At 40.2% G+C, this 26,983-nt stretch overlaps 1 protein-coding gene across 3 annotated transcripts in view; it reads left to right on the forward strand.

Moving 5' to 3' along the window:
* The window catches only part of eif2ak4 (eukaryotic translation initiation factor 2 alpha kinase 4), a 131,399-nt gene that overhangs the window by 4,802 nt on the left and 99,614 nt on the right, over positions 1–26,983 (forward strand). For 2 of the 3 annotated variants that reach the window (XM_060828744.1, XM_060828746.1), the window contains exons 3-8: positions 6,768–6,870; positions 10,181–10,354; positions 15,158–15,238; positions 22,740–22,903; positions 25,535–25,650; positions 25,793–25,950. In XM_060828744.1, the coding sequence (XP_060684727.1) occupies positions 6,768–6,870; positions 10,181–10,354; positions 15,158–15,238; positions 22,740–22,903; positions 25,535–25,650; positions 25,793–25,950 (796 nt within the window). Of the gene's footprint in view, positions 1–6,767; positions 6,871–10,180; positions 10,355–15,157; positions 15,239–22,739; positions 22,904–25,534; positions 25,651–25,792; positions 25,951–26,983 lie in introns of those variants that run through there. The other variant, XM_060828747.1, reaches the window with a different exon arrangement.

The following is a 26,983-nucleotide window of genomic DNA, read 5'->3' on the forward strand; positions in this document are numbered from 1 at the left end:
CTCACAGTACTCCAGAGATGGTCTCACTTGCACCTTGTACAGTTGCAGTCAGACTTCCCTACCCCTATAAACTCCAATACACTTGAAATAACTTTAATTCAATTAGCCTTCCTGATTATTTGCTGCACCTTCCTCAGGTGACTGACTGTGTGGAGTTTGCACATTCTCTCTGTGTCTGGGGGTTTACTTCCAGCAGTCCAAAGATATGCAGGCTAGGTGGATTAGCCATGGGAAATGCAGGATTACAGGGATAGGAAAGGGGGTGGGTCTTGGTGGGATGCTCTCCGGAGGGTTGGAGTGGACTTGGTGGGCCGAATAGCCTGCTTCCACACTCTAGGTATTCTATGATTTTGTGCACAAGTAACCCAAGTTCCTTTATGTTGCAGCTTTCTGCAGTTTTTCTCCATTATGTAATACTCTATTGTTTTGTTCTCCTTAACAAAATTAACTGGGGAGATACCAGCAAAACGTTGGTAAATGGAGTATAACATGGGAAATTGTGAAGTTGTTAGGTTTTTTTTAGGGAGAACTAAAGAACAGTTCTCCCTAACTGCTTGTAGTCCTCTCTTAACTTGGCTTTCCACATATTTTTGTGTCATTGCAAATCTGCAGTACATTTGCTTCCTTCCTCCAAGCCTTTAATATATATTGTAAACATTGTGGTCACGGTAGTGATGCTTGTGTAAACCCCACTGGTAACCGGTTATCAACCTGTAAAAGAACCCCTTATCCCCACCCACTGCTTCCTGCCCATTAATCAATTTTCTATTCACTCCAATGTACTACCTCCAAAGTCATAAGCTGTTATCTTATGATTTAACCTTTTGTGAGGTATCTTGTTGAACACCTTCTGGAAGTCCAATCACAACCATCAACTGGTTCAACCAGAGTGGATAGTGGGGAGGCCTCCTCAAGAAACGCGAATAAATGATTCAGACATAATTTCCCTTTCGTGAAACTGTGCTGACTATTATAGCTATTGGAAAGTGTAGCTGGTTCACAAACCTGTTATTCTGTCAAAAAGTGCAAAAGCCTCTCTGTAGTCAAAGGCAACCTTTTACTTGCAAATCCAGATTCTTTTTGTGTTTTTTTGTGTGGAGGAAATTTAAGGGGAATGTGTTTGCAGTGCTATGTCTAGTTTAAAGTTGTTTTTTTGTCCGAAGAAAATTGGAACCTGATGCCACTTCAGAGAGACCTGTTACAATTTGACATTTAATTTCCTTATCCAAAAGTAACTTCTGTGTTAATTTTTAAAAATATTTGATCACAAATGTGGCTGTCACTGGCTAGGACAGTATTCGTTGCCCATGCCTAATTTGATTTGATTTATTGTTGTCACATGTATTTAAGTACGGTGAAAAGTTTCGTTTTGCATGTGATACAAGCAGATTGTAACAGAGACATACAAGATAATAAGGTGCTTAGACAGAACAAGGTTACGACTGCACAGGAGGTGCACAAGGGCAAGATCAGCATTAGATTTGAAATTAGAAAGGTCCATTCATCAGTCTGTTAACAGCAGGGAAGAAGTTGTTCTTGAACCTGTTGGACCATGTGTTCAGGTTTCTGTATTTTCTGCCTGATGAAAGAAGTTGGAAGAGAGTGGTGGGCGCGAGGGTTTTTTTCCCCATGGCAAGAGGACTGTAAATGAAAAGTTGGCTTCTGTGATGGTTTGGGCTGTGCACACAACTTTCTGTAGTTTTTTACTATACTTGGCACAGCAGTTGCCATACCAAGCCATTGTGCATCCTGATAGAATGCTTTCTGTGGTGCATCTGGAAAGGTTGGTGAGGTTTCTTATGGACGTGTCAAATTTCCTAAGTGGGAAGAAAAGGCAAGTTATGCCTTCTTGACTGCCACGTCCGCATTGGAGGTCCAACAGATTGTTGGTTATCGTCACTCCTAGGTACTTGACTTTCTCAACCCTCTCCACCTCAGCTCCATTGATCAAACTACGGGCGCATTTCTTCCTAAATGCAATGGTCAGTTTTTTTGTTTTGCAATATTGAGAGAGATTTTTATCATTGCACCATGACACCAAGCACTCTATCTCCTTCCTATTTTCTGCCTTATTGTTTGATAGTGGCCTATAAAGGTGGTGTTGTCAGCATTACCTTTGATAAGGTGGTGCTGGGGTGCCTTCTTAAACCATAGCAGTCCTTCGCTTGTAGATATGTCCCGCGTACTTCCATCCACAGATATATATTGTTGTCTCTGAACTTATCCAAATCTGAATTTCCTCTGCTGTGAAGGGGTTGATATAACCACAGTTCTATAATCTCTAGTAAATATCTGTCAAGATCTTCTATTTTGCCGGCAGCAGAGAATACCACTTGCCAAATAAATGTATACAAGCAAAGAGGTTTGTGATGTAGATATTGAAAAACACTATTACAAAACAATGTTCAAAATTTAGTAAATGGAGTCATTACAGGAAAGCTGCTTCTTGGCCATGTTTGATAAATAGCTTTTCCAACTAGATTTCTGTACTTCCCTTAGTAGACCTTAAGCGGAAGATGCTGTTGACAGATGGCACGTGTTCCACTTCCTCTGTGAAATGTTTTTTCCTTTATTACAAGCCACCCAATAGTAGCAGGGAGATTGAAGAAAGCATAGGTCGGCAGATTTTGGATAAGTGTGGACGTAGTAGGGTTGTTGTAATGGGTGACTTTAACTTTCCCAATATTGATTGGAACCTCCTTCGAGCAGAAGGTTTGAATGGAGCTGTTTTTGTAAGGTGTGTTCAGGAGGTTTTCCTAACTCAGTATGTTGACAGGCCGACGAGGGGAGAGGCCATTCTAGACTCGGTGCTCGGAAACAAGCCAGGGCAGATCTTGTGGTGGGAGAGCATTTTGGTGATAGTGACCACAACAGCCTCACATTCTACATAGCTATGGAGAAGGAGAGGATTAGGCAAAATGGGATGATATTTAATTGGGGAAGAGGAAACTATGATGCGATTAGACATGAGTTAGGAAGCATGGACTGGGAGCAATTGTTCCATGGTAAAGGCACTATAGACATGTGGAGACTGTTTAAGGAACAGTTGTTGTGAGTGATGAATAAATATATCCCTCTGAGACAGGCAAGAAGGGGTAAGGTAAAGGAACCTTGGATGACGAGAGCGCTAAGTTTGAGATTGCAATGCCCTTCCCCTCATACTGCCCCTGTTGATTCAGAAATAAAGCTGCCTATCAAGACACAAATACTGACACTTCAAATAACCATCCTAACTGTCGGACTACTTCGTAAATTCTCTCTACGCTGGGCATTCTGGAGTGATGCCCTTTGATTTGGCCGTTGTGTTTCAGGAAGAATGAAATCACCTTGGAGTGGGTACAGCATAGATTCACCAGAATTAATCCAGACTTTGTGTTGAATTATGAGCGCTGGTTTCTAACTTTTATTCTGTACCGATTTAGAAGATGATGGGTCATCTAAATGATGTGTTTAAAATTAGAAATGAACTTATAGTATTTCCTTAGCTGGATGACTAGAACAGCGAGGCATAATTTTGCATTTAGAGGTAAGGTATTTAGTACAAAGCATTTTCTACAAAATGATGAAAATGTGGAACTCTCACTCCAAAAGATTGGATGGTCGGTTAGAATTTTCCAGGCAGGAAGAGAGAAATGTTCTTAAGTACGAATATAGAGGGATATGGATCAAGGGTGATAAATGGCGTTAAGGAACACATTAGCCATGATTTAATTGTATTTTAAGTGTGCTTGAGGTGCCGAGTGACCTTCCTACTGACCCAATACTTGTACTGGCAACACACGCACACACACACACACGCACACACCCCTATGCGAGCTATCACGTCTGATGCACAATACATGGTTGATCTGCTTTGTCCATATTCCCACTCTCGCGCTATACCTTTGACACCAGTCCACATCTGAACTCAACCTATTGGAACAGCACAACGCCTTAATTGTATTTGCAAGTTAGGTTCCGTCACACTTGTGAGCGCATTTGTGTCACTTCAACAAAGTTCAGAATGGCTACTGCCTTCATGTGTCAAATCCCGCTGGAATGTTGTACACCAGGATACAGTAACATGAGTGTATATTTTTGACTCTTAATGACTGCCAGGGTTGCTGCCGGCGCTTTAATCCTTTATTCATGTTTACTTCCCTTTCTTGTGACCTCTGCATATAATTTGTGTATTCACACACTGATGCAGTTTTGCGTTGCATTTTTTGGTGGTGTTGTCTATGAGTCCAGCTCATGTTAGGTCAGCAAGTCTATTTAGTGAGAGACTGAACCATAAACGTGTAAAATTGATTGACTCCAACTTGTCATGCCTCACTGGAGTAGTGCACTAGGAATCAAGCCTCACTATTCCTGGAGTTGTCACAGAAGTTAAAGATTGTTAGAAAGCAGAATTCCCCCATTTACCTGTTTTTAAGACCCAGTTTGACAGAAAGCACAGACTAGGTTTCTGTATGTAAGAACAATCATTATTTATTACAAATCAATAAATTCTAATTGCAGTTAAACGATTACAAACTGTTGACATCTAATGCGCCTCATTAAAACTTTAACCTGTTCTACAAACATAGACACAGAGGTGGGGCAGGGGGGAATACACATGGATGTCATGGGTAGAGTGAAATACTGGGAAGGCAATCCAATGATCATTACCCACAGGGTTTGCTGACTTGATTCTCATACTGACCAGAATGCTACTTTAAAAGCTATCTTCTTTAGAAAAGCCGTACAGTTAACAGGTCAAGCAGCAATTTTTATGAAGACAATCAATTTGAATCAGGCCCTTAGATACCAGAAACGTACTAGATTAAAATCTGATAGTTTCAACAACATATGGCCAATCCTATTGTAAGAAATATTAATATATTATCAAGGGTATAAAAGAAGGAGACAGTTGGACAAAGACCCGAGAGCTAACTGCCATCTGTCAGACCTAAGTGCCCTTAGTTCTCGAGAGAGAAATGGGCTCTCACAGTCATCTATGTTATAGAAAAAAGCACCATTTAAATTTCTGATAGAAGAATCAGCGGAAAACGCATTCCTCCATTGGAGAACGCACAGAATATTCTGGAAGACACGTAACTTGTGTAATTTCGAGAGACTGAAATCTGTTTTTTTGTTATATGAGTGGGACTTGTATTTATTGGAACAGCATACCATTAGAATCCTGTTTTATTCATGAATAGTTAGTAGTTAGAAGGAATTTATTCGGTTTGTTAATAGTTTAGTTAATTTTTCACTGCTGGAGTTAAATAAATTGTTATTTGTTGATTTTAAAGTGAGTGTCAGGGATTTACTTTACTTAACCATTAGGCGTTGCTGAAAGACCGGTTACACCTTTCTCGCACACATTTTACAGAATGTAGGGCAAGATGCTCCTCTTTGAGTCTTTAGTTCTCAGACTGGGGCCAACCTCCGCTTTATAACATATTTTTTCAGATCCAATTGCTTCTTTCAAACATTCACTCCGCCAAAATTAAACAAAGAACTGCAGATGGTGGTGATCTGAAATGAAAACAAGAATTTCTGGTACAACTCGGCAGGTCTGGAAGCATTTTTTATTATTCATTCATAGGATGAAGGTGTCGCTGGTTGGGCCAGCATTTATTGCCCATCCCAAAGGGCAGTTAAGAGTCAACCACATTGCTGTGGTTCTGGAGTCCAGACGTAGTCCAGATTAGGTGATGATGACTGTTTCATGCCCGAAAGGACATCAATAAACCAGATAGATTTTTCCTACAGTCGGCAATGGTTTCATGGTCATCATGAGAATCTTAATTCTAGATTCTTATTGAATACAAATGCCCACAATCTGCTGTGGCAGGATTTGAACCTGGGTCCCCAGAATGTTACCTGGATCTCTGGATTGACGGTCCAGTGATAATAGCACTAGGCCATAGCCTCCCAAGCAGAAAGTATCTCCCCACCGATGCTGCCAGATCTGCTGAGTTTTGCCAGCAATTTCAGTTTTTGGTTCACACCCCCAATTTGCTTTACTACCTGGGAGCCAATTACATAACTGTTGGCGGGCAGAAAGCTTTTGTCATCGATAATTGGTTATGAGTTCATTGACAAATCAGGAACTTGTTGCCAGCCTAAGCTTCATTGAGATACACCTCTTGGCTCCAGCCCATCTGAAACTCGGCTTCTACTACTGGTTGAACAAGCAACTGTGTAAACAATACTTATAATGAATTTCAGGTTGCTTCCTTTTAATCGGCACAGGAATCCTTCAACAATCTTTGGTTTTTAAAATAGTTCCTTTCCCATTTCAGTGCGCAGTCAAAAGTACAGAAAGTTGAGATGATGTGGTTATTATAAACTCTTAACCCTCAACTCACAACTCCTTCAGCCTGTTCTCAGGCTGATTTAAAGCTGGAACTGAAAACAAAATTTTATTAGGCTCTCATCCCGAGGTTAAGTGTGTTCGCATGTCTGAGTGTGAATGGTTTTAGATCAAATGCAGTGCTCACGACTGAGTGGTTTGCTGTCAGCATCTGATGGCTTAAGTATAAAAATTAAGTGCCTCAGCAATGTAACAGCAAGTGTTGAGTACTTCCTCATTGGACAAACTCCAGTTATCAATTAAAGCCTTCAGTCAAGGGGAAGAGATAAAACTAGTAAGAAAAGTACTCTTAATTCGCAAACTCAGTGCGATTTTGATGTGTGCTTTGCACTGGGTTGATGAAATGCATCATTGTTGGCTGAAGCTTTATGCACAATATCCTGACTGATCTTGTATTTATGCTACTTCACTGTCGTTCCCACAGACCTCCAGAAATTGAGCTGAAGAGAACAAAAGGCCTGTCTAATGAGAAGCGCAATCGGTTGCATGCAGAGCTGGTGAAGCTCGCTAAAGATCATTGTGGAGAGGTATGGAAATGAGAGTCTGTGTGTGAGAGTCAAGAGTTTAATGTAATCTGAGCCCAATGTCACAGCATAATGTTTGCTTTTTACATTATGCACTTAGTGCCCTACTGTCTTAAGAATCACAAGTGTTGTACCATATTTGTCCTATACAAGTGCTTAAAGGCTTTGCTTCACTAAATAAAGGTAATGTCCTGCTAATCTTTAAACTACTGTTGCATTACATAGCTAAATCTTCTTTTGTACTAGCCCAACATTCACAGATCCATTTTTCAAGAGGGCTAACATAATTGGTGATGCTGATTGTAAGTGTTTCCCAGTACTGCAGTATGTGGCAGATCTTAGGGCATTTTGACTTTCCATGCTTTCCTTGGAAAAAGTACTCAATATTTGTGTGGGGGTTTGTTTTACATGGTTAACTCAGTTAATCAATGAAAATTTAAAATACTTTACAATTATTGGATCGTGTTTTGCTTATTTTGTGGAACTCTCAGGTATAGTGAATCCTTTCCCTTTTGACATTGGAAGGTGAAGGTGGTATGTGGTTAATCTCCCTACATCAACCACAGGAGGCAATAGGTATGTAGGGTTAACTTATTCAAACAACTTCAGACTTCGGCTGTCTAAGCAGAACTCTGTCTGATACGTACAGAAAACCTCCGATGTTTATACCCCTGTGATTAGGTATGCTTACATTTCATTCTTGTGCAATAAACAGAAATCTTCCATGCTAGGTCTTTCTCTTATCCTATCGATAAGAGTTAGAATCTAGTCTATTCCAAATCCTGATACAGGCCTTAGGCTGTACAGAGCTCCTCTTCAGTTGTTAGGTTCTCTTTCTTGAGATTCTTACACACTTGATACAACTGCAATGTGGCAACTTCTGTGAACAGCCAAAATGTATTAAGCAAGTACAAGCTTTTGGAGGAACCCTTAACACTCTCTGCAATGCTTGTGAAATGTGTCAAGAGATCTCTGAACAATGGGACCAGTCCTCCTTTTAATACAGAATTTTACATCCTAGCCAGTAATACCCACAAGACAACCCCCAGCCGCTCCCCCATAGTCACATGCCACTCAAGACACAGTGAAGTGATTTGATTATTTCCAGAAACCATATGATATAGATCAGAACTTAATGAGAAGATCTGGTGTAAATCATTTTTTTAACTGCAGGGTGTGGTCAGAATTTTAACTGCAATACTCGTATTGATTCTGAAAAGTAGGAGATGGCAGTGTAAATTTACTCTGAATAGCAGGCGATGACAATGTAAATTGATTTTTGAATAGTAGGCGATGGCAATGGACATTTTTTTTTTACATTCTACCTGCAAGACAGAAAAACGTACCACCCTACCCCTGGGACTTTAAGTTTCTTGAAGGTCAGCAGACCAAATTAATCCCTTAATGTCTCACTGTCATTTCTGCTAATGTGGATCCTTAGGATGGTTGAGGCTCATACCTGCTGAAATATGCAGCTAGTGAAAAAAAAGTGTAGTTGTCGTAGCCAATAGAGAAATGGAGAGACAACCGATAGTGAATTTAACCTCGGGTGAGGTTCAGATGACAGGACCTTCATGGTAACCTCAGACAGTGCAAGGATGAAACTTGTGCTGTTCACATCAAATCAGCCGTCCAGATAACTGAGCTAGTTAGTAGGATGTAGTAATCCTTTTTCTATAAAAACTCATTTAATTCCTACAGTCGTGGCAATTAGCCCCTAGGTTGTATCCGATAAATTCAAACTTATTCTTCTTCCCAATCTTGTAATTCCTAATGTGTAACTGATTGCTTTATGTCTTCAGGCAAAATAATAATCACAGGCAACATAAAACAGAGGGAAGTTGAAATCATTTTTTCTTTCATCACTTAACTCCTTGCAAAGTGTTGACTGGTGCTGAGGTACAAGTTTGAAAGCAGGAAGGACTGAAGAACCTGTTGCTTTCAAATCGAAATTTGTTTTATTCAGAAGCTCGCTATATGCCCTGTGGACCATTTAATTGGACATAACTTCATAGCTGAGTGCCTTTCTGTCCGATAAATGTGCGTTTTTGCTTTTCTGCCAGGTGTTACAGGCAAGCAGTCCAGTAACTCAACCAGTTTCCTTCCTTTAATTTGTGGAGTTAAGACAAAAGCTTCAGTTGTAATCCTGCCCAAGATTGGTCACCTCAACTCAATCCAGAGATTGAGCAAAGCATAGGTGGACTGGTGTTAGGGCCAAAGTTATTCACATTCATTATTAATAACTTAGATAATGAAATTGAAAGTCATATGACCAAATTTGCAAATGGGACAAACTTAGGTGGCATTGTAGACTGTGTAGATGATAGGGTAAAGTTACAAAGGGATATTGATAGTCGAGTTGAATGGGTTGATGGTTGATGGAATTCGGTGTAAGCCAGTGTGATATTTTCCGATTTTGGACCAAAAAATAGATAGATCAGGGTGTTTTCTAAATGATATGAAGTTCACTGTAGTACATGTCCAAAGAGAGTTGGGTTTCAGGTGCATAGATCTTTAAAATGCCATGGACAAGTGTAGAAAATAATCAAGAAGGTGAATGAATGCTTTTTTTTAAATATCTAGTGGACTGGAGTATAAGGATGCAGAAGTTGTACTGCAGTTATACATAACCCTGGTTATATTCCGCTGTGAGCAGATTTGGGCACCACAGCTGAGGAAGGATATATTGGTCTTGGAGGGAGTACAGCATTAACTGGAATGATACCTGAGCTTTGAGGGTTGTGGCATGCAGAGAGGTTATACAAATTCGGCATGTTTTCTCTATAATTCAGAAGGTTAAGGGGCTATTGATCAAAATCGTCCCGATACTACCAGGGACAGACCGAGTAGATAAAGATAAACATTTTCCACTGGTTGGGGTTTTTCGCACTGGGGAGCATAGTCTGAAAATTAGGGCCTGAGCGTTCAGAAGAGATGTTAGGGAACACTTATATTCACAGAGCTCAGTAGAGGTTTGGAACTCTCTTCCACAAATAGCTGTTGATGCTAGATCAGTTGTTAATTTTAAATCTAAGATAGATACATTTTTGTTAAACAAAGGTATTAAACCACATGAACGAAAGCTGTTATACATGGAGTTCGGCCACTGATCAGTTACAATCTCATTGAATGGCAGAACAGCCTCTGGTCTGAATGCCCTACTCCTGTTCCTATGTTTCGAAGACATTTGGCTTTTGTAGGACATAATTCTTCTTAATGACTGTATTGCTTAAAATAGACGTGTCTCACAGTTGCTCTTCCTGAGGGATGAAATGTTAGTTGTAACCCTGTGTAATGGTGTTTCATTTGGTAGGTGATGATATTCGTCTTGGCTGATCATGTGCAGACGTTTCTCAGTGAAAACAACATTCCTCCCTCCAAATCCTTCTATGAGGAAATGCTGAAGAACCAACAGGAGCAACAGCGGCGACTTGCACAGGAGGAACAACGCAGGATAGAACAGAAGAAGAAGCAAGATGAAAAAATGGTATGTGTTGCATGATCCTTTGCGTTTTCTTTTCCTGCTTGTAGTAATTTTCCATTACTGTAATCATTATATGTTACTTCTTTTGTAGATACTATTTTTAATCAACCTGTTCCGAGATATCATAGAGTCATACAGCATGGAAACAGACTTTTGGTCCAACTAGTCCGTGCCGATCACGTTTCCAAACTAGTCCCACCTGCCTGTGTTTGACCCATATCCCTCTAAACCTTTCCTATTCATGTACTTGTCCAAATGTCTTTTCAATATTGTAACTGTACCTACATCCACCACTTCCTGTGGCAGTTCATATGAACTATTCTCTGAGTGAAAAAAAGATTGTCCCTCATGTCTTTTTTAAAACTTTCTCCTTTCACCTCGTTAATAAACACCCAAGTTTTGAACTCTCCCACCTTAGGGAAAAAACCTTTGCTATTCGCTTTATGCCGCTCATGACTTTATAATCTTCTATAATATCACCCCTTAACCTCCTACACTCCAGTGAAACAGGTCCTAGCCTATGCAGGTTATTTTTCTAACTCAAACCCTCCATTTCTGCAACAACCTGGTAAATCATCTCTGAACCTTCTCCAATCTAATAATATCCTTCCTACAGTAGGGTGACCAGAACTGCACATAGTACTCTAGAAGAGGCCTCATCCGCAACTTGTACAACCTCAACATGACAACTCAACACCTGTACTCAAAGGTTCGAGCAGTAATGGCAAGCGGGCTAAGCGCCTTCTTAACCACCTTGTCTACTTGTGTTGCAAATTTCAAAGAATTATGTACCTTAACTCCCTAGGTCTCTCTGTGTGTCAGCACTACCCAGGGACATACCATTAATTATATGTCCTTTCACCACTGGGACACAATGTTTGCACAATCCATGAGATGTACTGCAGTAATTCACTGAGGCTCTTTCGAGCCTGCAAACTTTACTATCCTGGAGGATAAGGGCAGCAGGTGCCTGGGAGAATCACCACCTGCCTGTTTACCTCCAAGCCACATACCATTCTGACTTGGAAATATATCTCTGTTCCTTCACTGTCTCTAGACCAAAATTCCTAACAGTGTGGTTTTATAAACAGTCTGTACAGTGATTCACTGCTTTCTTGAAGGTAATTAAGGATGGGCAATAAATGCTGATGCTTCCAGTGATGCTCACATCTTGTGAACAAATGGAAAAAAAATACAGATGGCAAAGGTTCTGTAGATCTTGTGGTTATTGAAGGTGGAAGTGGTACACTGGCTGGAACAGCATTGATGTTGGACTAGTGTGGACAAGGTCAGAAGTCGCACAACACCAGATTAAATCCAACAGACTTATTTGAAATCACAAGCTTTTGGAACGCTGCTCCTTCGTCAGGTGAAGTGGAGGGAAGCACATAGGCACAGAATTTATAGGCGGAGAGATCAAAGGATCATACAAGTGGTGTGAGTGGAGTGTCGACAGGCTGAATAACAAGTGTTGAATAATAGCCTGTCGACATTCCACTTGACTCACACCATTTGTACTCTACTTTCAGTTGCATCTCCTACTGTTGAGAAACAACTGAGGATCTTATTGTTACAGGTAACAGGTCTACGTTTTAAAGCCTTAATTTATGTCCAAATAGCTACATACCTGTTGGACAGGGAAACATACTGAAAAAGGTGTGATCCAAGTATTTAAACCTTTGCTTGAGCGGCATGTTGAATGAAGCCACCTTTTTCAACATTACCCAGACATTGTTTCCTCTCTCACAACCCGAACCATTTTGCCACAACCCCTCCCCTCCCACAGCACTTTCTGTGCATCCATAGGACGTCTAACACCTGCCTCTTTTATTGCCTTATTCCCACTGTTCAGAGCCCCAGATGTTACTGCCAGGTGAAGCAATGAATTATTGATACTTGTTTTAAAATGATTCTTTGATGAGATGTGAGTGACCTTGGCAAAGCCAGTGCTTTTTGCCCATCCTTAACTGTCCTTGAACAGACTGGTTTACTGGACCAAGGGCAGTCCAGAGTCAACCACAATACTATGCATCTGGAATTGTATCTTGGAAGAGGTTAGTGAACCAGATGGCTTTTTACTATAAATGGCAGTTTCAAAGCTACCATGACTGAAACTATCTTTTCTAACAGATTTATTGATTAAATTTAAATTATTTTGGCTGCAGTCATGGTATTTGAACCTATGTCCTCAGAGGTTTAACCTGGACCTCTAGATTACTAATTCAGTGACATTGCTACTATGCCGCTGTCTTCCTTCATCATATTATACCTTGTTTGTTGCTCACAACGTGCACCTGTCTATATTGGACACACCAAATGCAGATTGGATGATCACTTTGGAACAGCTCCATTTAGTTCGCAAGCATGACTGGAGCTTTTGTCTGCTTGTCATTTCCATTCTTTGCTCCATTCCTAGTCTGATCTTTGTCCTTGGCTTTCTAATGAAAATCTGCAGAAGTTTGAGGAGCAGCGCTCACAGCTTTTGATTATGGTACTTTACAGTCTTCTAGACTCAACAGAGTAATTTCAGATTGTAACTGCTCCCTTTTTGTTGTTTATGGACGTTAGTTGCTAGTAATGATTCTGGTTTTGTTAATTTCAGCTCTTGCAGATCTATCTTTTGATCATTTTACTGTTCTATGGCGGCCCTCCTTTACCTCATGCCATCAACCTATTTGTCATGGAATCACTCCTTTGTATTTGATGAGAAAAATTTCAGAACATTAAGGGAACATGATCAGTTTTACTAGCTAATAAAAAAATATCTCAGAATAAAGTGCTGAGGGGTGACCTTACATTTATAAAATCATGAGGGGCATGGATAGGGTGAATAGCCAAGGTATTTTTTTCAAGGGTAGGGTAGGGTAGGAGAGTCCAAAACTAGAGAGCATAGGTGTAACGTGAGAGGGGAAACAAATAAAAAGGACCTAAAGGACAAACTTTTTCATGCAGAAGGTGATGCATATATTGAATGAGCTGTCACAGAAAGTGATGAAGGCAGGTCGAATTCCAGCGTTTAACAGGCATCTGGATGGGTATATGAATAGAAAAGGTTGAGAGGGATATGGGCTGTATGCTGGCAACTGGGACTAGATTAATTTAAGGTACCTGGTCAGCATGGATGAGTTGGACCAAAGGGTCTGTTTTCATGCTGTACAATTCTATGACTCTTACAGCAACATTAAAGTCTTGAATCTATGCATTAGTGACATTTTTAATGAATGTGTCGAATACTGTCTGTCTCACCAAAAAATGTTCAAAAATGTTGCCTCAAACTGAGTGTAGTTTGTTGTCATGACAAAGTACTCACTTTGATGTCAGCCCCTGTAAACTATTTTAAAATTCAAGCCTTAAAATGGCGTCTGATAAGAAGAAATGCCAATGTGAGTACCACAGTACATTTTTCAAGTGGTTGCAATGTGTTGTGTATAGAGATTGATGGGCTGGAGTAATTTATTTGTGATCTATAATTTCTTCCTATGTTTTAGTCTCTAATTGAAAAAGAAATCTGCACAATATAATTTCTGATTTCAGTTTTAAACATTTAGGCTCGCCTTTATTGTTTTGATCAGTGAATATCTGAAACTATGATTCTTAAGATCAATTTTGAAAATGAGTTGATAATTTCCTTCTGTAAAGATTCGCCTTAAGTCTGGAAAACTTGAGTTCCCAGATGTTCTGAGTGGTATTGCTAAAGTTTAGTCCATTATAACGTTGATGAGCTTCCCAATCCTTGACCTCGGGGCCACACTCATTAGCTGGGAATTATCTGTGACAGCTAGTCTTGTATAGTGGAACTACAAAATTGTATAGCATTCAGAAATGCTATTTAATCTGTCATTTCTGTGCCAGCTTTCTGAAAGAGCTATTGATTTGTGCCACTTCCTAGATATTTACTCTGAAGTGATTTCCTTTTTAAGCAGAAATGCAATTCCCTTTTGAAAGTTACTGCTGAATCTGCTTTCACCAACTTTTAAATTTATCATACCTTCCTAACTAAGGGAAGGGATCTTCTCATACCTCTCATGCCTTCCCTGTGGCTTTTTTTGGCAAACATTTTAAACTTCTGTTTCCTGGTTTTGAATTCGTAAGTGGAAATTCTTTATATTTACAGGTTGTTCTGCTGTAATGCACGTTTGTTAACAGGAATTCACTGAAACATGATTAACAAACTGGGGACATTGTCTCTAAAGCGCAAACTTTTAAAAAGTGTGTTGACTGTAATGCGATTACATTGCCAATACTTTAAGCGCTGTTTCTAAAGCATGATTTTTCTATAATGCTCAAAAATGCAAACATCGCATTATAGGCCAACTACCTGTGTTAGCTCCATAAAAATACTTCTTGATTTTTGAACACCTATATTAATTCTCTCCTAAGCTTTGCTATTGTAGTAAGACAATCCCAGCTTCTCCAGTCTGGCAGATAACTGAGACTTTACATCCTGCATTCTAGTAAATCATTCTGCATACTATCTTGACATAGTTTGAAAAGTGTGGCACCACAGATTGACCAAAATACTTAGCTAAGATGTAATCACCAATTTATGACGATTCACTGCAACTTCTTTTTGTATTCCAAACTTTATCTAGAGATGTAACAGCTTTAAAACAATATTTTTCAGTTTTGTTAAAAGGTCACTTGAAATGTTAACTCTGCTTCCATTTTCACAGATGCTGCCTGACCTGGATGTTATGAACATGTTGTGTTCATATTTTTAACCGCCCAGTTCACTCTATGCCAACGTGTGATTTTTAAAAAAAAATTAAGACAAAAGTAATAATGTTGTTCAACTTATTTTTTTAGCAACGTGAAATCCTTGAAGAAATTCAGAGATTAGAAGAGGAAAAGAGAGATGCAAAGAAACTAACTCAGTTGGCCAAACAGGTATGTGGGGATACATTATTTTCAAGATTCTGGCTTCTGAGGGATAGTTGCTAAATTCTTAATTCAATGAATACAGATTCAGACAGTGGTAGACAATCTAGATTGCAATGGTATAATGCTGAAATCCAGATAATTGCGGCTTCTTTCGATATTACTTTAGTAGGTAGGCTAGCAATGTCAAACAAACACATGGATTCAGTATTACCATCAAGTCCTGTGTGCTCTCATCACCTTTGTGGATAACCTGTGAATAACTTATTATGAGCCAAAAAAATCTGCAGATGCTGGAATCCAAAATAGACAAGTACGTAGCAAGCCAGGCAGCATCAGGAGGTGGAAAAGTCGATGTTTTGTATGTAACCCTCTTTCCGGACTGAGGGTGGGTGTAGGGGGAGCTTCAGATAAAGGGGGTAGTGGGGGCTGGGGGGATGAAATGGGGATAGGTGAAGAAGGTAGAGGGTACAACCTGGTTGGTCAGTTGGAGGAATGAATCTGGTAGGTGGCTGGGAGGAGTGGAAGAGAGGGGGAGTGGCTGTAGGGAGTCGGGGATGGAAAGGGAGGTTATTTGAACTTGTTATAGCAACTCACGTGACCATTTGGCCACTGGATGTTGCACAGATAAAGTAGGGTGTTAACTGACATTGTCTTTATGTGTCCTTTGAAACCAATAATTCCTCTGTAAAATAAATCCTGCATGGAATTCACCTATCTGCCCCAAAAAGTAAGTATTAACAAAAATCAACACCTGTGTATCTGCAATTTTTAACTTCTTTTTAACCTACGTGTAAATGAGCTCTACACTCACAAATTTCATCATTCGCAGGGGTTCTCAGAAATGGAACACTCATGGTATGGATGAATAACTGTGTATATATGGTGCTCTGAATCATGAGGGCTAATCAAATTTTGCACACCTCCAAGCATATTATTAGAAACATAGAAAATGCAAAATAATGAAATGGAAAATAGTAGGTTTCATCAAACCTGCTCCTTCATTCAATATGATATTGGCTGATCCTCTGTTTAAATGCATACTCTGACTCTCTACTCAATCCCTTTGATGTCTTTAGTGCCTAGAAATCTATCTATTTGATTTTTAAATATATTCAGTGACTTGGCCTCCACTGCCACGTGTGGAAAGCAATTCCGCAAAGTCACTGCCCTCTGCGTGAAGAAATGTCTCCTCATTTCAGTCCTACATGGGATACTTTGCAACCTGAACCTGTGATCTCTTGTTGTAAACTCCCCGCTCCTTCACCTGAACACTGTTTGTGTACCCAGTCTCTCCTTGTTAGAATTTTTAGATCTCCTCTCGTTTTTCTGAATTCCACTGAATAAATCTTTGCTTGCATGATAAACCTGCCATCCCATGTACCAGTTTAGTGCACATTTGCTGTGCTTCCTCAGTGGCAAGTATATCCTTTCTGAGGATATACTTTATACCAAAACCGCACCAGTTGTACAGCTACAGTGAGGCAACCTTGCTCCTGTATTGAAATCCCCTTGCAATGAAGACCAACATTCCATTTGGTTTTCAAACAGCTGTATGCTTGTTTTCAGCGATTGGTATGCAAGGATTCCCAAGTCCCTTTGCACATCAATGTTTCCATATCTTTCACCAGTTTATCAATACTCTGCTGTTCTGTTTTTCCTACACAGGAGTGGACAGCTGCCATGTATTTGTCCTCTCTCTCAACTTGCCAAAATCATCTGAAAGCCTCTTTACCTCTTCCTCACCATCCACAATTCTTCCTTATTCTGTGTCATCAGACATGGAAATACTGCATTTGATTCCCTTATTCAGATTGTTGATACGTATTGTGAATAGCTGGGGATCAAACACTGATCTCTGTGGTACCAAGCTGGCTACCAGTTTCTACTCTGAAAAATACCTATTTATTCCTACTCTTGGTGTCCTGTCTGCTAATCAGTTCTCTCTCCATACTAGTATATTATCCCACATGCATGTGCTTTAGCACTCTAATTTATGTGGGCTTTATCAATGTTTTCTGAAAATTCAAATACACCGAATCCACGTCTGCTGAACCTGTTTATCAGTAATGTCCTCTAAACACTCCAGTAGATTTTTCAAGTGGACTTACCCTTGCATAGAAGAATGTTGACACTGTCTAACCATTTGCCACTCTCCATTCAGCTGGTATTGTTTCACAATCTGCAGAACTTTGGAAGATGACAACCCAAAACATCCATTTCCTCCATGGCCACCTCCATTATTACTTTAGGATGTAGATTATGAAGTCTTGCATATTTGTCACCTTTCAGTTCTGTTATTTTCTCTACTTTTTAAATTATAAATATCAATATTCTTCAAATTATCATTCCCTATAGACTTTTGCTTCTCTACTGTTTCTGGGAAATTATTTGCATGTTCTGTGAATCCAAACCTGAAGTAGTTGTTTCATTGCTCTGCCATTTCCATGTTCTCCGCGATCAATTTTCCTGTTTCTCCCATGCAAGGGACCTAGTCTTCACTAATCTTTCTGTTTGTACATTCTTACTATTACCATTCATGTAGTACTCTTACACTCTTGTTTCACACCTCTTAATTAGTCTCTTGTTTCTCCTTTGCTGAATTTTAAACTGATCCCAATCCTTAGCTTTGCCACTTTTTCCAGCAAATTGATATGATTCCTGTTTGATTCTAATGCTATACTTGATTTCTTTTATAAATTGTGCTTGGGTCACTTTTCCTTTTGTAATTTTGCACCAGAAAGAATGTTCAACTATTGCTAGCATACATTATTCCTTAAATATGATTCTGGGTAATTCAAGATGGAGGATGGGAAAAATTTATGGCTGTAACAGGCTGCTCCTTTTTTGAGGTATTTAAGGTGGAGGTGATTTCCTTGAATTCCGGGAGCAGCAATTACTGTTTTGTACGTGGTTGCATTGTTTTGGAACTTTGGAGGAAAATAAAGTTAAAATAACGGCACTTTTAAAAGGGAGAGGGACAGACAAAGACAGCACATGGTCAGGTCAGTGCAGGAGGAGAGAGAGAGAGAGAGAGAGAGAAAGAAACCCAGCAGGAAATTGAGAAATAAATTTGTAAGGAGATCTCCGTTATCTGTAAGAATAATAGGGTGGTTATGGTAGGGGATTTTAACTTTACACACGTAGACTGGCACTGCTGTAGTGTTAAAGGTTGAGATGGACAGGAATTTGTTAATTGTGTACAAGAAAAGTTTCTGATTTAGTATGTGGATGTCCCTACTAAAGAGAGTGCAAAACCTGACCTACTCTTAGGAAATAAGGCAGGGCAGGTGACTGAGGTGTCAGTAGGGGAGCACTTTGGCGCCAGCGATCATAATTCCAGGATTTTTAAAATAGTGATGGAAAAGGATAGACCAGATCGAAAAGTTGAAGTTCTAAATTGGAGGAAAGCTAATTTTGATGGTATTAGGCAATAACTCCCAAAAGCTGACTGGGGGCAGATGTTCACAGGTAAATGGATGGCTGGAAAATGGGAAGCCTTCAGAAATGAGATAAGAGTCCAGAGACAGTGTATTCCTGTTAGGATGAAAGGAAAAGCTGATAGGTGTAGGGAATGCTGGATGACTAAAGAAATTGAGGGTCTGGTTAAGAAAAAGAAGGAAGCATGTGTAAGGTATAGACAGGATAGATCAAGTGAATCCTTGGAAGAGTATAAAGGCAGTAGGAGTATACTTAAGAGGGAAGTCAGGAGGGCAAAAAGGGAAAATGAGATAGCTTTGGCAAATAGAATTAAGGAGAATCCAGAGGGTTTTTACAAATACATTAAAGGCAAAAGGATAACAAGGGAGAAAGTAGGGCCCCTTAAAGATCAGTAAGGTGGCATTTGTGTGGAGTCACAGGAGATGGACATATTGATCAACTATTTTGTATCGTGTTTACTGTGCAGAAGGGCAAGGAAGATACACAATGTGGGGAAATCTTGGTGCGATCTTGAAAAATATCCATATTACAGAGGAGGAAATGCTGGATGTCTTGAAACGCATAAAAGTAGATAAATCCCCAGGACCTGATCAGGTGTACCCTAGAACTGCATGGGAAGCTACAGTAGTGATTGCTGGACCCCTTGCTGAGATATTTATATCATCGATAGTCACACGTGAGGTACCGGAACACTGGAGGTTGGCTAACATATTGCCACTGTTTAAGAAAGGTGGTAAGGACAAGCCAGGGTAAGGACTAGAGACCAGTGAGCCTGACATCGGTGATGAGCAGGTTGTTGGAGGGAATGCTGGGGGACAGGATGTACATGGTTTTTGTTTTTCATAAATGCAGAGGTTCTGGTGTGTCTAGTTGGGATGGGCTTTAGGGACCAACTTGGTTATAACTAGCAGATATTGCCCCAGGAAAAAGGCTTTCAAGTTTAAAAAAAATTGTACAATGAAAGAGGAGTGACCAGCCCTCCCAGCTCAGCTTTTCTCTGGTTTGGTTTGGTTTTTCGCAGTCTGGCTGTTCAGAGCTGCTGGTCAGTATTTTGAGGCTCCTGGTCAAAGAAACAGCTACATGGCAATAGGTGTTCCATGCTGAATCTCTTTGCCATCCATTTCTCTCTCTCTCTCGCTCTCTCTCTCTCTCTCTCTCTCTCTCTCCCCCTCTCTCTCTCTCTCTTTCTCTGTGTCTCTCTCGGTTGCAGAAATTTGGAACGGCGTCATTAGGTTGGGATAGAATAAGTTAAGGTATTGTGTATTCTGTTCTCTTTTGCTTGTGGTTCATTCGGTATTCTGTAAATAAATACTGTTTTATTTAAAACAGAAGAGCTTTGACTAGCTGAATCACTCCTGGACTATCTGTTTAAAATATCTAGAAAAGTTAGGGTCTGGGCTATCTTCTTGAAGTGTTTGGAGGGAGTCTGGTTTGGTCCATAACAGATTGGGGGCTCTTTGCAGGATTTGTTCTACAGTTCTGATACGGGATGAGGGTTGCTGGACTCGAAAGCAACAAGTGTTAGGTGTTAGTGTCTTTTATTCTGGGTTTTGCTTTCGGTTGGTTTAAATAGTGCTTGGGATAGCAGTGGCTCTTTCAGCCACTAAGTGTTTTATAGGGGTAGAAGAAGTGATCTTGAGGGTTCTAAAGCAGCGGATAAGGTTAAGCTGCTGGAATTGGCAGTCAAGCTGAAGTTGGAGCTGCCTCCTTCCATGAGGAAAGGAGAGAGAATTACAGCAATAGCCCAGCATTGAGATTTGCTGGAAACGCCATCAGAATCTTTCGAGATGGATAAAATTCAATTGAAAGTGCAGTAGTTTGAGTTAGAGGCAAAAGAAATGAAGCTATTTGGATTAAAAGCTGAAGAAAGAGAAAAAAGAGCAAATTGCTTTAGCAGAACAAAACGAAAGAAAGAGAGAAGAGAGAGGGAGGAAAGGAAGAAAGAGAGAGAATTTGAACTTAAGAAGTTGAACCTTTGCCAGGATTTCAAAAATTAATTTCCTGAAATAGTGAGAACTAATGTGGAAGAGTAAAGAGTTAAAATGGCAAGATTAGCAGCTGAAATGGTTGCTGACTATGAGTTGGTCCATAAATTAAACTTTGGCTTCCAAAATCAATTTCAATCCGCGAGGGTTAGAAATTGGGGAAAAGAGAAGTCCTTACATATAAAGGAAAAGCTGGATCTCGGTGAAAATCATAACGATGACTTACCACAGGATAAAAAGGAAACCTTGAAGGGGAAAGATTAGTTAGAAAGGTCTGGTGTTTTCACTACGACAAATTGGGCCACGTGAAATCAGTTTTGGTGGGTTAGAAAAAACACTGGGAAGCCGATATAGGAAACAAGACAAGCTAGCATATTTTGTTGGAGTGGTAACAGCGGAGGCTGCACCAAAATGTACAATCTGGTTGGAGGTTGGTTAAGGAGGAAGTGCTGGGTCTTCTTAACTTTACATTTGAAGGCATATAGTTTAACTCGCATAGGCCAGGAGCAGCAGATAAAGAGGTTACAATATAAAGAGATAAACAATCCTCTCACTCTTTGATGTTGAAAGGTGAGAAGATATGTACCTCTGAAGGACTATGGCTAGAAAAAGATGCTAGTAATGGGAATTCACGCCGTGACCAGAAGTGCTCAATTATGTAGTGTGAGGTTAGAGTGTCCAGTGAAGAGTGGAATTGGGGTATGGGACAAATTGTTAACTCCAGGAATGCAATTTGTCCTTGATAATAATATAGCTGATTCATGGTAGGAGTGTTGCCTACTGTGGTTGAAAAGCCAGTGGAAACTGATGCAATAAGCTATTAAAAGATGCACAACTCGGGATTTTTCCAGACTCTGGTAATGAGGTGACAAAGTCACTAGTTAAAACAGGAGAGATCAAAGAGAACAGCTAAGAAAGCTGAAGTGGAATGAGCAGAGACCCTGTTTGATCAAATGGTTGACACAAACCAGGAGCAAATAGATGACAAAGCAGACATCTTTAGTTCAGCGAAATTAACTGAGTTATAGCAGAAAGATGAGAAACTAAACCAATTGTACCAAAAAGCATACATTGAAGAAAAATCCAGATGTATCCCGGTGTGCTACTACATTAAAAATGATGTCTTAATGAGGAAATGGAGACCATCGTATACTCAGACAGATCAGAAATGGGCAGAAGTTCATCAAGTTGCATTGCTAATGGGTTATAGAAAGGAGTTGTAGGTGTTGTATTTAGGGGTAAGAAAAACTCAAGCTAAAATATAAAAACATTTTTACTGGCCTGAACTGCACAAGGATGTAGTTGAATTTTGCCAGACATTCAACGCCTCAAATCACTGATCTGGTAGTGACTACAGCTCCACTTTTTCTGTACTTTGTATATACTTTGACTCTCCTGCTGGTCTAACTCAGTCTTAAAAATATTCAATTACGTGTGGATTGAGAAAAAATTATGGAACAGTATATGTGAAATATAAAGGGGTTTGTCAAGGGAAAATGGCTGGTGTACACAGCAAAGTTTAAAGAAGAGATTGGCAGACCAAATGATGGTTGTGAGGGAGGGCATTATAGAATTTTTGTTTAGAATCCCTACAGTGTGGAAACAGGTCCTTCTGCTCAACAGGTCCATACCGACCGTCCAAAGAGTATCCCGCCCAGACCCATACCCCAACTACTCTACATGTAGTCTGACTAGTATAACTAACCAACACATCCCTGAACACGATAGGCAATTTAGTTTGGCTATTTCACCTAACCTGCAAATCTTTGGAGTGTGGGAGGAAACCGGAGCCCCTGGAGGAAACCCACACAGATACAAGGAGAATGTCTCCACACAGACAGTCGCTCAAGGCTGGAATTGAACCTGGGTTCCTGGCACTCTGAGGCAGCACTGCTAACCACTGAGCCACTGTGCCACTGTATAGTAGTGGCTAATTCTTGTCCTTGCCCGACATCCATGACTAAATGCTCCCATGGGGGTTCAGTGAATCCCAATCAGGCTCTCTTTCCCTCCAAGCCATAATGATGTGTGTTTGTAAGTGTAATTTTCCACTTCTACTTTCTCTCTTTCTTCACGTCCCCCAGGAGCGGCGGGCAAGTGCACAAGTGACCATTCCAGGAAATTCTTCTAAAATTCCTGCTTCAAACAGGCAATCTCCTACCAACTCGAATGAAAATGCAGCGGACCAAGTTGACCACAAAAAGGGAGGGAACAACCAGCGTCGAACCAATTCCAACGGCCGCTCAAAGTATGGATTTCATAGCAGAATTTAGGGAACAAGAGCTTGGGTGCCAAATGCAGGTTGAACCTAGTTGAATTAATGCGCTAGTAGTTCATCAGTCACGTTAACAAATTAGCATTTTCAATGTGCCATTTATGGATGTTGAGTGAGATTTTCAAAAAAATATGATGTGTATGGTTTCTTTCTGCATTTGAAAGACTAGGGAAAATGGAAATATCAAAATTGACCCTTTAAGAGATATTCTGTTGAGATTGGTGTTAGGACAGCTTGTTAGGCTGAAGTGGGGTACCCACTGCCTTGGATACCCTAGGTGCATCCTTGTAATGGAAACAAGACCCACTCATGATATTTATATAAATTTGATTTTTGCATAATATGGGAATATCTCTGGCAAGGCCAGAATTTGTTGTTTGTCCTGATGTCATTGAACTGAGTAAGTTGCTAGGCCATTTCAGAGGGCATTTAAAAGTCAACCAGATTTGCAGTGGATCTGGAGTCCAATTTAGGCCAGCCCTAGTAAGGATTGCAGATTTCCTTCTCTAAAGGATATTAATGAACCAGGTGAGTTTTTATAACAATCACCAACAGTTGTGTAATCACTATTAGACTAATTTTTAATTCCAGACTTTTGTAATTGAATTTAGATTTCACCATCAGCCTCCTGGCTACCAGTCCAGTGACATTACCACTGTTCCATCTCCTGCTGAAATGTGGTATCCAGAATTGTACACCATCCTTCAGCTGAGGCCTAAGTAGTGTCTCATAAAAATTCAACATAACCTCGTTGTTGTGGTTCTGTTCGCCGAGCTGGGAGTTTTTGTTGCAAACGTTTTGTCCCCTTTCTAGGTGACATCCTCAGTGCTTGGGAGCCTCCTGTGAAGCGCTTCTGTCATGTTTCCTTTGACATTTATAGTGGCTTGTCTCTGCCGCTTCCGGTTGTCAGTTGCTGCCCGCTGCAGTGGCCGGTATATTGGGTCCAGGTCGATGTGTTTGTTGATAGAATCTGTGGATGAGTGCCATGCCTCTAGGAATTCCTTGGCTGTTCTCTGTTTGGCTTGCCCTATAATAGTAGTGTTGTCCCAGTCGAATTCATGTTGTTTGTTGTCTGTGTGTGTGGCTACTAAGGATAGCTGGTCATGTCGTTTTGTGGCTAGTTGGTGTTCGTGGAAACTAGCCACGAAACGACGCGACCTTTTCTATTCATGTACTTATCCAAATGTCTTTTAAATGTTGTAACTGTATCTACATTTGCCACTTCCTCTGGCAGTTCATTCCACACGTGAACCACTGTGTTTAAAAAAGACATTGCCCCATGTATCCTTTTTAAAACTGTCTCCTCTCACCTTAAAATGTGCCCTTTTGTTTTGAACTCTCCCACCCGAGGGAAAAGACCCCTGTTGTCCTGCTAGTAATGTTTATAAAATAAACTGACGTTTTTCTGAAGAAGAGTCATATCAGGCTTGAAATGTTAAGTCTGTTTCTTTCTCCACAGATGTTACCAGACTTAGAGTTTCTGTCGCACTTTGTTTTTATTTCTGATCTATTTCTCTTGCATTCAAAATGGATGATCTTGTACTTCCTCATGTTTAACTCCATCTGTTACTGTCTTTTGCCCTTAATTTATCGATGTCTTATTGTAATTTTTTGCTCCCACATGCAGTTTTTACTGTGCTACCTAACTCACTAGCACTGGGGAACTTAGTTGTCCATCTCTCTCGTTCTTCATCTTGCGGCACCCTTCTATATCATAAGATGATGGCTTACACTGTGTTGATAGACTCTGTTAAACATCACTTAGTGGGGCTAAGGAGCCCCATGGCAATTTCTGCCACATTTACTGCAGAGGAAGACAGTAGGCTGAGAGGGCACAATTCACTGGCCTCTTTATTTCTTTGCTCTCTGGACACTCTTCTCAGCCAGCTGAGCTGCTTGTTTCTGGTTGTCTTTTTTAATGCCTCTCCAAACTGTGCCTCCAGCATGGCAGACAGTGTTTGCCACCTTAATAGCTCACTTTCAGGTGTTCTTGGAGCAGAGATGTAGCAGCCCAAGAAGTTGTGGCCAGTGACCAGTTCACTGTCCAGATCAGCATCCATCCAGTGAATATGACCAAGCCACTGCAGGCGTCATTGGCTTAGCAATGAGTGTATCCTGATCGAATCAGCATGCTGCAGCATCTCTCAGTTAGGAATATTGTCCCTATCGTGAAATTCCAAGGATATGTTTGAGTCAGTGAAGCTATAATCATTTTCTTTAGCCTGGCCTATGTTGTTGAATCTCACTACAGCGGTAGACTTAAGAGCAATCTCAGTAACGATTTTGTCCAAATAGGTTTTAGCTTGACACAGCATGGATTGGGTATAGACCTCCTATTCAGAAATTGGCAATGTTTGGCAGATTTAGTCCTGAAATGCAAGTAGAATTCATACTAATTTCTTGATCACTCTGTCTAGAATGTGTCTACCCATCGCCCCTGTTAGGCCACTTGGTTAGATCCACATTTTAAATTGGGCTTGTTTTAATTGAAGTTAATATATTCATCAGTCTTGCAAAAGTGCTGTACAAAATTGGTCGATTCAAGTCTCAATATAGTTCTATTGATGATAAACTTTGTAATGGAAAATGTTTTTGCACTTGCAGGCGAGAACGGCAGCTTTCTGTATGTAGCAATGAGGACAGTGCCCAACCATACAAGCTTATAAATTTCAACATGGGATCAACTGGAGGGTTCACCGTACACAGGGGAAAACTTATCGGTGAGGAACAATTTTAGCTGACTATTATACTTGCTCAGTGATATTTGAACATTTGATTGTTGACCCTTGGTTCTGAATTTGGTTGGTATGGTGGTAAATTAGGAGGTGAGAGGAAAATTTCTCATTTGTTGTCTTGTGACAGGTGAGAACGAGCAGTTGAACCGGTCAGTCTACTATGGCTTGGAAGAATTGACAGGAAATTTTGTGGTAATCTATGAATGGGTTCTTCAGTGGCAGAAAAAAATGGGCAAGTTCCTCACTAGTGAGGAGAAGGACAAAGTCGAGAAATGCAGAAAGCAGGTATTTATGCCTATTTGAACAGGAAATCTGTGAGTTTTGTTTTCATGATCTAGAGTACTGTGAATTACCACTGGTCTGATCAGTCTGATGATGTCTGATGTGGAAATGGATAAATTTATCCTGAAGTAATATTCTGAAGTAATAACTGGAGCAATACTATCAATTTCTGCACTTACCATTTGTGATGTTCACTATTATTATATGGTATGTGGGTATGCTAGCAAGGCTTTAGATTTGTTGACCATCCCCAATTGCTCGAGTACTGATTAGCTATTTCAGAGGGCAGCTAAGAGTCAACCACATTCCTGTGGGTCTGGCATCGAATGTAGACCAGACCAGGTAAGCATGACAGATTTCCTTCCCCATAGATTATTCATAAATCAGATGGTTTTTTTAATGACACATGTTACAGTCGCCATTAATTTCAGGTTTTTTTTGCCATAGTGGGATTTGAACTCCTGTCCCCAGGCTGTTATAGTGGGGTCCTGGATTGCTAGTGTTTCACATTAACACTACATCATCAGCTCTCCTCTTGATGCCTTCAAAATAAAATTCCCCATTCTAAATTTCAGCTTCGAAAGTAATCATACATTGAAGTAAATCTTATTTATTTGAAGTCCATTTTTATAGTCCACTGTGGTCATTTCCCTTCAGATAATGGCAAGGTGTTTAGCAGGTCTTTGGCAACAATAAATGTGTTTGAGCACAGCTTTGTTGCAGCATTTGTATCCAATGAAAACTAATATGGAAAGTTTGTGTTTTATCATTTTTCTCTTGCTGCTGGATGGGTTTGTGCCTCTGATTTTGATCTCACCCATTCACTCACCAGAGCAATTGGAGTATTTGCTTTCTCCTTGCCTGTCCTCAGAACATTTTAAGAATGACCATATTATTTGGGACTGGCTTAGTCTAGGTCAGACTGAGTTGTTGAGGGACTTATTCCAAAGGCTTTGAGAAAGAACAGATCGGTGGTTGTGACAATCTAGGAACTTTCATGGTGATTTCTACAAACTTCATAATTTGCCATTGGTGG

The sequence above is a fragment of the Hemiscyllium ocellatum genome, chromosome 8, assembly GCF_020745735.1.
Source record: "Hemiscyllium ocellatum isolate sHemOce1 chromosome 8, sHemOce1.pat.X.cur, whole genome shotgun sequence".
NCBI classification, from domain to species: domain Eukaryota; kingdom Metazoa; phylum Chordata; class Chondrichthyes; order Orectolobiformes; family Hemiscylliidae; genus Hemiscyllium; species Hemiscyllium ocellatum.